Genomic DNA, 13,240 nt, shown 5'->3' on the forward strand with positions numbered 1-13,240 from the left:
AGCGAATTACAGCGGCCATGCCCGGTTCTTAGCCTATTTAGGCGACACCAAAGTTTGCGAGGGAGGTTAAACCCTTTTGGTTTTTTTGTCCGGTCGGTTAACCGGGCGGTCAGCCCTGTTGTAGCAGAAGACCACTCTGCTTTCCACCGATCTGAGATATTGAAGGTGTTCAGAGTCTGGGCTGCAGAACAGGGTGGATTTCGAGATTTTAGTCGCTGGGGAGGTGGATGGCAGAAGTCGTCATGGACTGTTCATCTGTCATGGAATGTTTTATCTTAAAGAATATAAGAGGAGAATGAATATAAAATAGGTACCTGGTCGGTGGAGAGCACTAGCTTGGCGTGCTTGCGCTCGGCGCGCGTGACGAGCAGCAGCGCGCGCGGCGCGGGCGACACGGCCAGCAGCTGGTCGTGGTCGTGCGACACCAGCGCCGCGCGCGAGCCGCGCCGCAGCAGCGTCAGCCCGCGCGCGTCCACCGCCAGCCACAGCGCGCGGGGCCAGTTCGATGTGAAAGATTGCTAGAAACGATATCGTATAATAATCAAATTAACCTTTTAACCGCCGTAGACTGAGTAGACTGACATACAAAATCGGACTCATCGCGCGTCTGATAAATAAGACAAAACTTCGTGTAACTTCGTACCCCCCGGCGACATGAGCACGCTCGATGACGTATTCTATGGCGGTTAAAAGGTTAAAATATCCGGGAGACCGAGTTTTGCTTGGAAAACATATAAAAACTCAAAAATGCGCGTTTGTCCAGAGAAGACCTAGCTAGATCGATTTTTCGCCCCCAAAAACCCCCATATAATAAATTTCAGCGAAATCGTTAGAGCCGTTTCCGGGATCGCCGAAATATATATGTATATAAATAAATAAACAAACAAGAATTGCTCGTCTAAAGGTATAAGATAAGATATTCCTTCAAAAGCCTGGCCCATAAAAAAATGTTAGTAACAATAAAAATGTCTGATGCTGTTAATAAATCCTATTTTAGCTAGGACAAAGAAAATCACAAGTATCGTTTGACCGAGTTTTACAAACGACTTCAGAGTTGACAAACAAAAGTTGTAACACCTAACCGGTCGACTCACCATGACGTCGAAGATGGTAGCCCTGGTGAGCGGCCAGGAGCTGGCGAGCGTGAGCGCGCGCTGCATGGCGGCGTGCGGCGGCGTGCCGCGCAGCGCCAGGTGGTGCAACCGGACAGCTGGCGCGGGCAGCGCGATCCTTGCCGGCAATACTGCCGCCGCCGCAGCCGCGCACTCTTCTCTTTTTAGATAGCATTACAGAACCAATTATAGGAGTTAACAAACAAAAGTTTGAACGCCTTGTAACCGGTCTCACTCACCATGACGTCGAAGATGGTAGCCCTGGTGAGCGGCCAGGAGCTGGCGAGCGTGAGCGCGCGCTGCATGGCGGCGTGCGGCGGCGTGCCGCGCAGCGCCAGGTGGTGCAACCGGACAGCTGGCGCGGGCAGCGCGATCCTTGCCGGCAATACTGCCGCCGCCGCAGCCGCGCACTCTTCTCTTTTTAGATAGCATTACAGAACCAATTATAGGAGTTAACAAACAAAAGTTTGAACGCCTTGTAACCGGTCTCACTCACCATGACGTCGAAGATGGTAGCCCTGGTGAGCGGCCAGGAGCTGGCGAGCGTGAGCGCGCGCTGCATGGCGGCGTGCGGCGGCGTGCCGCGCAGCGCCAGGTGGTGCAGCCGGACAGCTGGCGCGGGCAGCGCGATCCTTGCCGGCAATACTGCCGCCGCCGCCGCCGCGCACTCTTCGCCGCCGCCCGCGCACTCGCCGCCGACCACTTGCGCGTGGAGAGCCGCTACCATCACCTAGGTCATAGAGAAAAAAATACATAGTGTGCTCACTCCATACATCAGTTTTAGTACCAAAAAGACTATTAGCATCTAGCATCGAGTAGCGGAACTATCGGTACTGCTACTTGACAATAGATGTAGCCACCGACCGGAAAGTCTTATGCTGTTGAGATAAGACTTTCCGGTGGGTGCTACATCTATTGTCAAGTAGCAGTACTGATAGTTCCGCTATTCGATGCTAGATGTAGACACTGAAATTAATAGTCTGAACTGATGTATGGAGTGAGCACTCTATGTATTTTTTCTCTATGCCTAGGTATACAACGTGACGTGACGTTAGTATGTAGGTTAATAGCGTTTTTCATAAACGCACTACAACCACCCATTATAGTTCGTTTTTTTAGCATTAGAAAGAACTTGAAAGAAGGTAAGCGATTTTGACATGTCTTTTAATTGAAAAACACTTTTTAAAAATCAATAACTATTACTTATGAAAGCAGAAGACTATAAAAGATCGTATTAGATTCCTAATTGTTACATATTTACCGTAACTTATTTTTATAATGCGTTTTTAATTAAAAGACACATCAAGATTGTTTACCTTATTTCTAATGCTAAAAAAACGAAGTATAGCTAATTAATCGTTCGTCTTAGGGCCAGTTGCACCATCCGCACTTGAGAGACTGATCAACGTCAGCCGGCGCGCCCCAGCGCTTTACTATGATACCAACAGTTTGGTGCAACCGACCCTTAATCTGTCATTTTGTTTTATGCATTTGTAAGATTAAATATGAATTACTGATATGTAATAAAGGCTTGTCAAGTTTTATAAACAAGGGGGTTAGGTAATATTATAATTAGATGGTATAATCCGACTGCGAACCACTTCGTTCATGTATTTGAGAGGCAGATAACGCAAATACAATTTTTTGCGTTAAGCACTCCGGTGTGGCTCCTCATTTTACTCGGATAAGTACTTGTAACCAACTGTTCAACCTGTGTCACTTACCGCTTCATCAGTCTCTATAGGCAGACGATCGTGCCGTATAGAGTGCAGCACTTGGTAGTACAGGAGCTCCATCTCGGCCGCACACGCCGTGTGAAGCGGGCGCTCGCCGAGGAATAACCGTTTCTTGAACACTAGCCTGTTTACCAAATTATATACAAATAAAACATTACGGAATATTCAGTGTAATTCTTCGCCTAACGCATTTTTTTAATAGAATATCCGAAACGATATCCGTTGGCATGGGTTTATAGTCTGAAAAAACATTCAATAGCAACAAGTTCTATTAGTTCTACATATTAAGTTCTCGTGACCTGGTGAGACTCATCAGTCATCACTACATAGTATAAAACAAAGTCGCTTCCCGCTGTCTGTCTGTCCCTATGTATGCTTAGATGTTTAAAAATACGCAACGGATTTTGGTGCGGTTTTTTAGGGTTCCGTACCCAAAGGGTAAAAACGGGACCCTATTACTAAGACTCCGCTGTCCGTCCGTCCGTCCGTCCGTCCGTCCGTCTGTCACCAGGCTGTATAATTATTATTATTATTTATTATTCATATAACAATACAAGATTGTGTTCGAATATTAACATTAATGTACAATAAAATAACTAGAATTAGAATTAAATAGCAATAAAAATACATGTCAAAAAAATAACTCATCTTAAACAATAATTATACAATACAATACACAGCAAACATTAGCAATTATACAGCAGTAACAAAAATATCTGTTAGATAATCATAAAAAGAAAATAATCGTATTATAATAAGCTACTACATAAGTCCCTGTATCTCACGATCCGTGATAGTTAGACAGTTGAAATTTTCACAGATGATGTATTTCTGTTGCCGCTATAACAACAAATACTAAAAACAGAATAAAATAAAGATTTAAGTGGGGCTCCCATACAACAAACGTGATTTTTGACCGAAGTTAAGCAACGTCGGGAGAGGTCAGTACTTGGATGGGTGACCGTTTTTTTGCTTGTTTTGCTCTATTTTTTGTTGATGGTGCGGAACCCTCCGTGCGCGAGTCGGATTCTCACTTGGCCAGTTTTTTTTAATAGATAGAGTGTTTCAAGAGGAAGGTATTTTGTGTAATTTGTTAACCCGTGCGAAGCCGGGGTCGCTAGTTGTTAATAAGAGTTAGGTATAAAGTGACCTGCAGGCGGCGGCGGTGGCGCCGGCCTTCTCCCAGCGCGCCAGCACGTCGCCCACGCGCTCGCCGCCGCCCAGCGCACGCTCGCCCGCGCCCGCGGGCGTCGAGTTGGCGCACACTTCGTACAGCGCGTAACCTGTGCAATACATACAACAATGAAACAAATATGTTATGGTACGTTTACACGCTTGCCGAGGCTTGGCAAGCGTCTACAAGCTTCAAGCCTTTACAAACGCTTGGATGCCATTTACATGCTTGCGAGTGCGTTACTGTGTTCCGGACAAGCAAGCATGGCAGACGTGGACGTTGAAGTTGTGTCGGCAATTGCTCCAAGTGAACACTAAACACGCGCCAACGTGTAAATACGTCGCAAGCGCTTGCCGCAAGCTCCCTTTGATCTGTCTCCAAAAACCGACACTAACCCGGATCGCGACAAGCTCTTGCAAGCTCACGCAAGCCAAGCCAAACAACCCCGTTCACACGCTTGTGTTTGTGGAAGCTTGTCGAGATTTGCCAAGCGTGTAAACGTACCATTACGAATAGGGTGCAACTTTAAGACTAGTTTTGGTCTACTTGCGATTAAAAATGAAAACTCAACGCGCATATTACTTGTAAAATTCAGTTCAGAAATTTTATTCCTCTCGGGTGCAGAAGTTTAATAGTTATTTGTACAACAAGAGATCAAAGTTTGATATTTCTTCGAGTGCTTATTTTGAGTCCCGTGCAAGCGAAAGATTCTATAATCTTCTAGAATCTTGAGCGTAGTAAGGGACTCAAAAGCGCACGAGATGTAAATAACTTTGATCTCGTGTAGTACACAACATTTTACCTCAGCAGTGAGAACGTATTAGAGAACCCGAAAAATGTATTCCTTCTTCATCACTTACCTCTATTCACTCATGTTTTCTTAAGATATACCAACAATTAAATTTTCACCTCAGCAGCTCGAACAAGGGTACTTTGCTACTTAAAAACAGTGAGCAAAATCGCATTTTGTTCACTGATGAGCAAAATCGCATTTTGCTCATTTTGTTTTGTCTTTTGTGAGCAAAATGCGATTTTGCTCACTGTTTTTAAGTAGCAAAGTACCCTTGTTCGAGCTGCTGAGGTGAAAAATAAAAATAATTAGAAAACCGACCTGTAGCTGCTTCACTGAGGCCGATCTTATCGCGCAGCATGGCCACGAGGTGGTCGGCGGTGGCGGCCGGCCCGAACACGAGTCCCAGCTGCTTCCCGTCCAGCAGCAACACTCGCACGTGCAGGGGCCTTCGCGCCGCCGCGCACAGCAACTCTTCTTTGGATGGAGCGGCCGCGCGGCGAGGCACTTGCGCTGTGCTTAGTGCCACCTTTAAAAAGGTTATAGTGTACAAATGTGGAAAGTAATTCCAAAGGTGATAAAACACAAGCGAATGGTAATTGTCTTCCCACAACGGACCAGACCACTGCGACCAGAAGGTTCCGCACAGTCTGAAACCATCGACACGAAAAGAAGAAGTGTAAAATACGCTTAATCGGAAATATAGTATTTTGAGTTTTCACTTCTGCTGGCACTCCCTGAGTGCAACCCGTTGTTTTTTTTTAGGTTTTAAGGTGTAGTTTGGAGCCCCACCTGTTCGGCGCGGCGCGCGAACTTGCCCTCCTCGCCGGCGTGCAGCGCGGTGCCGCGGTAGCGCAGGTGCGCGAGCAGCAGCCGCCGCACCGGCTTGGTGGGCGGCAGCGCGGCGCCCACCGCCGCGCACAGCAGCGCCCAGTGCCGCGCCGCCACGCGCGACGACGGCTCCGGGTGGTCGGTCGTCTGTACAACATACCGTAAAATGGGGTGAGTAGGGTTCGCGGGGAGAATTGGGTTATGAATGGGGAGAGAAGGGATGAAAGGGGAGTGAGATGGAATTTTAAGGCTACTACTACAAAAATAATGTATTCCAATTTAAAATGGAGCTATAGTAATACTCATAATAAAAAAAAATCGATCCAACAATCTTCCAAAATCACCTTTGTATGAAATTCCATCTCACCCCAATTACGAGGGACTACGGGGTGAGGTGGGATTTCCCGTTTATCGTCAAAGTTATGAAATGGAACTACCCAAAATAAAATAAAAATTAAAATACAAACGTCCGGAACACTTATTATATACACCATTCAGTTTGCATAATTATGTAAAAATAAAATGTTATCGAGGTTTGAATGTCAGTTGTGACCCTACTCACCCCATTTTACGGTATTAAGTCTTAGGGTCGGTTGCACCAAACCGTCTGTCACCGATAAAGCGTTCGCTAAATTTTATAATATGGAAAGTTTCATACTACACTGCGGATTGACGTTGATCAGTCCGCTAAATGTGGTTGGTGCAACTGGCCCTTAAGATCGGTTTTCCTAGGATAGCGGTGCCGTCATATAGCGGCCGTCTCCATACAAAATAATCCGGCTAAATATGGATGTCGTAGTATTTGTATGGAGACGGCCGCTATATGACGGCACCGCTTTCGGAGGAAACCAAAGCTTTATTCCACGCGAATACAGTGTAAAACGAGTATTTGTAATATTACGTCCAAATGAACCTTTAACTCTATTCGCAAATCATTTGCAATAAGATCGCTATATGCTCGCGTGCAAAAGGTAGCGAAATGTCATAGGTATGTGGTGCGAGAGCGATTAGTAAACGGTGCGTTAAAGATCGGTTTTCCTAGGATAGTGGTGCCGTCATATAGCGGCCGTCTCCATACTAAATAATACGGCTAAATATGGATGTCGTAGTATTTGTATGGAGACGGCCGCTATATGACGGCACCGCTTTCGGAGGAAACCAAAGCATAACTCTATTCGCAAATCATTTGCAATAAGATCACGACATGCTCGCGTGCAAAAGGTAGCGAAATGGCATATGTAGTGCGAGAGCGATTAGTAAATGGTGCGTTAAGATCAGTTTTCCTAGGATAGCGGTGCCGTCATAAAGCGGCCGTCTCCATACTAAATAATACGGCTAAATATGGATGTCGCAGTATTTGTATGGAGACGGCCGCTATATGACGGCACCGCTTTCCGAGGAAACCAAAGCTTTAGTGACAAATGCGCCAGGTCTGGATATGTCACTTTTGTGACAGTGTGATATAAAATGGATTAGCTAGTAAAGTTGGGATAAATCATCTGTCCACTTCCTTATGTGACACAAATTGTCACTACATAGTATAAAACAAAGTCGCTTCCCGCTGTCTGTCTGTCTGTATGTATGCTTAGATCTTTAAAACTACGCAACGGTTTTTGATGCGTTTTTTTTAAATAGATAGAGTGATTCAAGAGGAAGGTTTATGTATAATTTGTTAACTCGTGCGAAGCCGGGGCGGGTCGCTAGTTCCATAATAAAACCATAGAGAAAAAAATACATAGAGTGCTCACTCCATACATCAGTTTTAGTACCAAAAAGACTATTAGCATCTAGCATCGAGTAGCGGAACTATCAGCACTGCTACTTGACAATAGATGTAGCACCGACCGGAAAGTCTTATGCTGTTGAGATAAGACTTTCCGGTCGGTGCTACATCTATTGTCAAGTAGCAGTACTGATAGCTCCGCTACTCTATGCTAGATGTAGACACTGAAATTAATAGTCTGAACTGATGTATGGATAGCACTCTTGTCTTACTTATTTTTCTATGATAAAACATACCTGCTTGATGAGCTGCACGTACAGCTCGCTAAGCAGCGTGTCCTTCTGCAGGCAGCGCTGCAGCAGCGACTGGGCGAGCGCCACGCGGTCGTCGCTGTCGCTCTCCTGGCTGCTCACGCTGTTGCTGTTGGCCAGGCTGGTGGTGCTGCCATCGTTGGTGTTCAGGCCTGCGTGACTCATTATATCCTGGGAACAATTTATATTATAAATCATTTATTATTCGTGATAAACTAGTTAAACATACAAAAGTAACATGATAAAGGTTATAAATTCATAATTACATATTGTTTACCACGAAATGGGCTCGCCTCAGCATAATGCTGACCCGAGAGTCGGCGCTGATCTTCCGGCGAGTCCATTTATTGTGGGCCACGATCGCAGCTGTACGGCACGGCCTCCTAAAACTGAACGCATCTACTTGCGGTGGCTGCCAGCGCCATCTGGCCTACGGCCTATATTACTTTGTCATTAATTCAATACATAGTGTAATAGTAGTTTATGTTACAAGGGATCAAAATGATATATTTCCGTCAAGGGCGTACATTGAATCCTGAATGAAGCGATGGATTCTAAAGTAGAATCCTGAGCGTAATGAGGGATTCAAGTGTTAACGCCCAAGACGAAATAATTTTGATACCGTGTAACACATACTGCATTTTACGTCAACTATGAGGAAAATAAAAAAAAAACTTAGTGTTGACATACAATTTGATGCTTAAGCAGATTATTTAAGTTATAAAAATAGTGTGCTAGAATAGAAAAGTGTTACTTTGATCCCTCCCAGCAGGGAGGAAAAGTGCCACTTTGATCCCTCCTAGCAGGGAAGAAAAAGCTTTTTTTTGAATAGGAGGTCTGAAAACCTGATTTGACTTCCTACGTACTTCTAGATACACAAGTTATCGTAACTTTACGTAATATTTGTGCACGACGAGAGATCGAGCCGGGTGCGTCTAGCTTGATCGATCGTCTTAACTTCGTCCGTCACTCGTGCATTGATTAGGATGACTACAGTTTTTTTGGCAAGTTCTCGTTAGACGCCATCCAATGCTTGCTTAGTGTAAGGCCTGAGTGGACGCTCGGAGCGGAGCGTTCGGCGGGGCGTGCAGCGTGGCGTTGGGCTCACGAGTGATTTGAGCAGCGTGCACTAAGACCGCTACTATACGTTTGCTTTGCATTTGTTTAAAGCTGGCCACACACACTAGGTTTTGCGTGTCGGTTTTGCTTGTGCAAGCAAAACCAACAGGCACGACCGAGTTTCATAGGGCACACACACGTAACGACAAACCTGCACAAACTCTCAGTTCAAACCATCATGGCACCGGTAGCGGTCGTTGACGTCGACGCAATATCGCTATTAGGTTTATATTTCGTCAGCCATACACGCATACAAACCATGAATCCACTCCACACTTAAAAAATAATAAAACTGGCCAAGTGCGAGTGGGACTCACGCACGAAGGGTACCGTACCATTATCTATAAAAATGGAAAAAAAATCATGGGAGCCCCACTCCGACTCGCACTTGGCCGGTTTTTTAGTGTTTGTTGTACTAGAGGCAACAGAAATAGATCATCTGTGAACATTTCAACAGTCTAACTAGCATAGTTCATGAGATACAGCCTAGTGACAGACGGACGGATGGACAGTGGAGTCTTAGTAATAGGGTCCCGTTTTACCCTTTGGTTACGGAACCCTAAAAATCTACTAAAAATCCTCTACAATTGCATTTCGTTTGCGAGACGACTTTGTTGCACGGTGACTTGCGACCTATCCCCTCGGCAATCACTGGATAACTGAAGCCTATCAAGCCTGCCAGCCACACACGTTCAGTTATGCCTGCGCAAGCGAAGTGCGCAAGCACAACCGACAGGCAAAAAATATAAATTTTGATATTTTCAATTTTGCTTGCGCAGGCAAGGAGTTTGCTTGCGCAGGCAAGGAGTCATGTCATACACACGTTCAGTTATGCCTGCACAAGTAAACTGTGCAGGCATAACCATCGGTTATAACCTAGTGTGTGTGGCCGGCTTAAGATGCACGCCGCGCGCCCCGCCCCGCTGCACGCCCAACTCGAGCGTTTAAGCCTTAGGCTAGGTTCACACGGCAACGTCCTGCACGTTTTTTCACGTATTCGATTTTAAACGTACAACCAGTCGGGTGTTCACACGGTAGATTTTAATTCGTTTAAAAACCGTTTTCATGCCGAATAGCGACAGTTTTCACGCAGTTGTCGCAGTGGGCAGACGTCTGAGATGGATTCACGCTTCATCGTACTTTTATTTTGTTATCGATGGCGATAACGGTTTCGCCGCCGACAAAATAGAAGGTTTGGCTACATCCCATAAATGAAATATATGTGCGTAATAAAAATTTTTAAAATGTAGGTACGCTAAACTTAGGAATGATGAAACAATGTTTTTAAATTTATTTCGGATGTCTATAAAAGATAGATAGTTTTGTTCCACTAAATTACTTAATAATTCGTTATCTATAAAAGATTCGTCAACCATTTTGAAATAACCTCGAAATTCCAAACAAAATACGTGTGATCCCTCCGAAAAACGCTCGAGTACTATAGACGCTTGTTCGTTAAAAAACGTATAAAATTGTGCCGTGTGAATGAAACAGAACTATACAACTCGCCACTGCAAACCGAATACGTTAAAGTTCATTCGATTTGCTTGACAAGTCCGGTGAGTATCCGTTTAAACGTATAAAGAATGTACTTTTTTTGCAGTACAAACGCCGTGTAAATGGTTCTATGCACAAAATATGTGCCACTATTTATCCGTCAAGACGTATACTGCAAAAAAACGTGCAGGACAATGCCGTGTGAACGAAGCCTTACACGTATTGTAATTTGAACTTTAGCGTGAGTCACCTTGAATATCTGCATGGCGGCCACGTCCTCGGCCTCGTTGAGCTTGGTGAGGCTGCACGCCCAACTCGAGCGTCCACTTAGGCCTTACACGTATTGTAATTTGAACTTCTGCGTGAGTCACCTTGAATATCTGCATGGCGGCCACCTCCTCGGCCTCGTTGAGCTTGGTGAGGCTGCACGCCCAACTCGAGCGTCCACTCAGGCCTTACACGTATTGTAATTTGAACTTTAGCGTGAGTCACCTTGAATATCTGCATGGCGGCCACCTCCTCGGCCTCGTTGAGCTTGGTGAGGCTGCACGCCCAACTCGAGCGTCCACTCAGGCCTTACACGTATTGTAATTTGAACTTCTGCGTGAGTCACCTTGAATATCTGCATGGCGGCCACCTCCTCGGCCTCGTTGAGCTTGGTGAGGCTGCACGCCCAACTCGAGCGTCCACTTAGGCCTTACACGTATTGTAATTTGAACTTCTGCGTGAGTCACCTTGAATATCTGCATGGCGGCCACCTCCTCGGCCTCGTTGAGCTTGGTGAGGCTGCACGCCCAACTCGAGCGTCCACTTAGGCCTTACACGTATTGTAATTTGAACTTCTGCGTGAGTCACCTTGAATATCTGCATGGCGGCCACCTCCTCGGCCTCGTTGAGCTTGGTGAGGCTGTGCGGGAGGGTGCGCGACCAGCACCAGAAGCCGGCCGGGAAGCCTTTGTAGCACTCGCCCTGCGTCTCCGCGGCCATGTCCAGCCGCACGCGCTCCAGGCGGTGCTTGCTCAGTCTGCAAACAATATGGGTGCATTAGATAAATAAATAAAATAAATAAATATTATAGGACTTTATTACACAAATTGACTAAGCCCCACGGTAAGCTCAAGAAAGCTTGTGTTGTGGGTACTCAGACAACGATATATATAATATACAAATACTTAAATACATAGAAAACAACCATGAACAAATATCTGTGCTTATCACACAAATAAATGCCCTTACTGAGATTCGAACCCAGGACCGCGGCTTCACAAGCAGGGTCACTACCCACTAGGCCAGACCGGTCGTCAACAAAATATTTGTATGTATGAGGAGAAACTACATAAACTGTCTTTCACGACCATAAAATTGATATGAACAATATTGAATATGCTACATGACTAATTTTTTTTTATGGTATCAATCGATCGGGTTTGTTTTTAGGATCAAATGTCTATATGGGACCCATTGCATTAAAGTGACACAAAAGTCGGAAATTGTAGTCAAAGGCCGACAGTCGCACTTCACTCGCGAAACGCCCTATACAAAACGGCCGGAGGCCGTGACGTCATCGCCCATCTTGTAGTATGGACAAAACAAGAAAATTGCGTTTTTGTCGGTGGAATATTGCGTTTACGTATATAGTTGCTATACAACATTTTTTTGGATGAAATTTAAGGAATCGAATGGTACCCTTACTTTTATCGTTTGTGGAAGTTAAAAAAAAACTTAAATTTTGAAACTTTCAGGTCCTGTAATTTTGTAATTTTTCAATATTTTATTTTAATATCCACATTATTGTGATAAATTGCTCGTTTGCTATCTATTTTAATAGATTTTGTTATAGAATTCGACATGTGTCATTATCTCTATAGAGTAAGTTTTGTTGGGTGACCTTCTAAGCGTATTCCTGAGGAAGTTCCCGGCGTCGGGTCCAGTGGGTCGGCGCAGGCCACCAGCGTCGACGAGCGCGCGGCGCGCGGCGCGCAGCGCGGCGGCCAGGCGCGCGCGCTCGGGCGCCGGCGCGGCGCGGCGCGGCGGCTCGTCCGCCAGCCCGTTGCCCAGCACCGGGCTGTACGCCGCCATCAGCCACGCCGCCTCGTTCTTCTGCGTCGACTCCAGGACTATGCACCTTAACAAAACACTCCCTATAAAGATTTAGTTGAAAAGAGCGAGCCGGGAGGATTGTTTTATCTCGAATGGTGTGATGTCGACCGAAGCGAGAAGGAATCTCGACTAGAGATGCCACGAATATTCGGCAACTATTCAGTATTCGGCCGAATGTTGCCTACTATTCGGCCAAATACCGAATATCTGTTACACCTACTTAAAAAGAAAAATTGCAGAATAAAAATAACCAAAAACTATGTAGGTATATTTAGAATGTATTCTTAGAAAGTTGTTAAATACGAAGACTCTTTTTTGAGCATTTGTTGTTTAAAAAACATTTTATTTTTACCATGAGTCTGTTTTGTTTGACTCTATTCATTAATGCTGTTCAACAAAAATATATCTTAGCTAACGTCATCTAACGTTGAGCTTTGTTAGCGATCAGGTTCATAATAATAGTGACTCAAAATATTCGCATGTTATGCCGAATATTCGGTATTCAGCCGAGAGAGGGGCCGAATATTCGGTATTCGGCCAAAACCACTATTCGGGGCATCTCTAATCTCGACTCATCTTCTCTGAACGACTTCTACGGTGAACTTTTAACCTTTTGGACGCCAACGACCGATAAATCCGCAACGTAGGTTCGACGCCACAGACCGATTAATCGGTCACAGACCACAGAGCGACATCGACCTACGTGCATATACATAAAGTTCAACTTCAGTTTTGACACTTCAATGATGTGGCGTCTGAGTGACAGCTTTTGTGTTTGACACGGCGTGGAAAAGGTTAAGACGATCAAAATCAGGATGCCAAAGCTCGATCGGCGGGAACCATTCCA

At 45.2% G+C, this 13,240-nt stretch overlaps 1 protein-coding gene across 1 annotated transcript in view; it reads right to left on the reverse strand.

Annotated features, from left to right (window-relative positions):
• LOC134655784 (myosin-I heavy chain) overlaps positions 1-13,240 on the reverse strand; it is a 104,680-nt gene that overhangs the window by 670 nt on the left and 90,770 nt on the right. Inside the window, exons 31-39 of the mRNA XM_063511244.1 lie at positions 12,182-12,418; positions 11,149-11,317; positions 7,663-7,848; positions 5,605-5,790; positions 5,134-5,341; positions 3,999-4,131; positions 2,837-2,972; positions 1,609-1,842; positions 315-518 (exon numbers count right to left, since the gene is read on the reverse strand). Of these exons, the coding sequence (XP_063367314.1) occupies positions 315-518; positions 1,609-1,842; positions 2,837-2,972; positions 3,999-4,131; positions 5,134-5,341; positions 5,605-5,790; positions 7,663-7,848; positions 11,149-11,317; positions 12,182-12,418 (1,693 nt within the window). The remainder of the gene's footprint in view (positions 1-314; positions 519-1,608; positions 1,843-2,836; positions 2,973-3,998; positions 4,132-5,133; positions 5,342-5,604; positions 5,791-7,662; positions 7,849-11,148; positions 11,318-12,181; positions 12,419-13,240) is intronic.

This window comes from Cydia amplana, chromosome 17, assembly GCF_948474715.1.
Source record: "Cydia amplana chromosome 17, ilCydAmpl1.1, whole genome shotgun sequence".
NCBI classification, from domain to species: Eukaryota; Metazoa; Arthropoda; class Insecta; order Lepidoptera; family Tortricidae; genus Cydia; species Cydia amplana.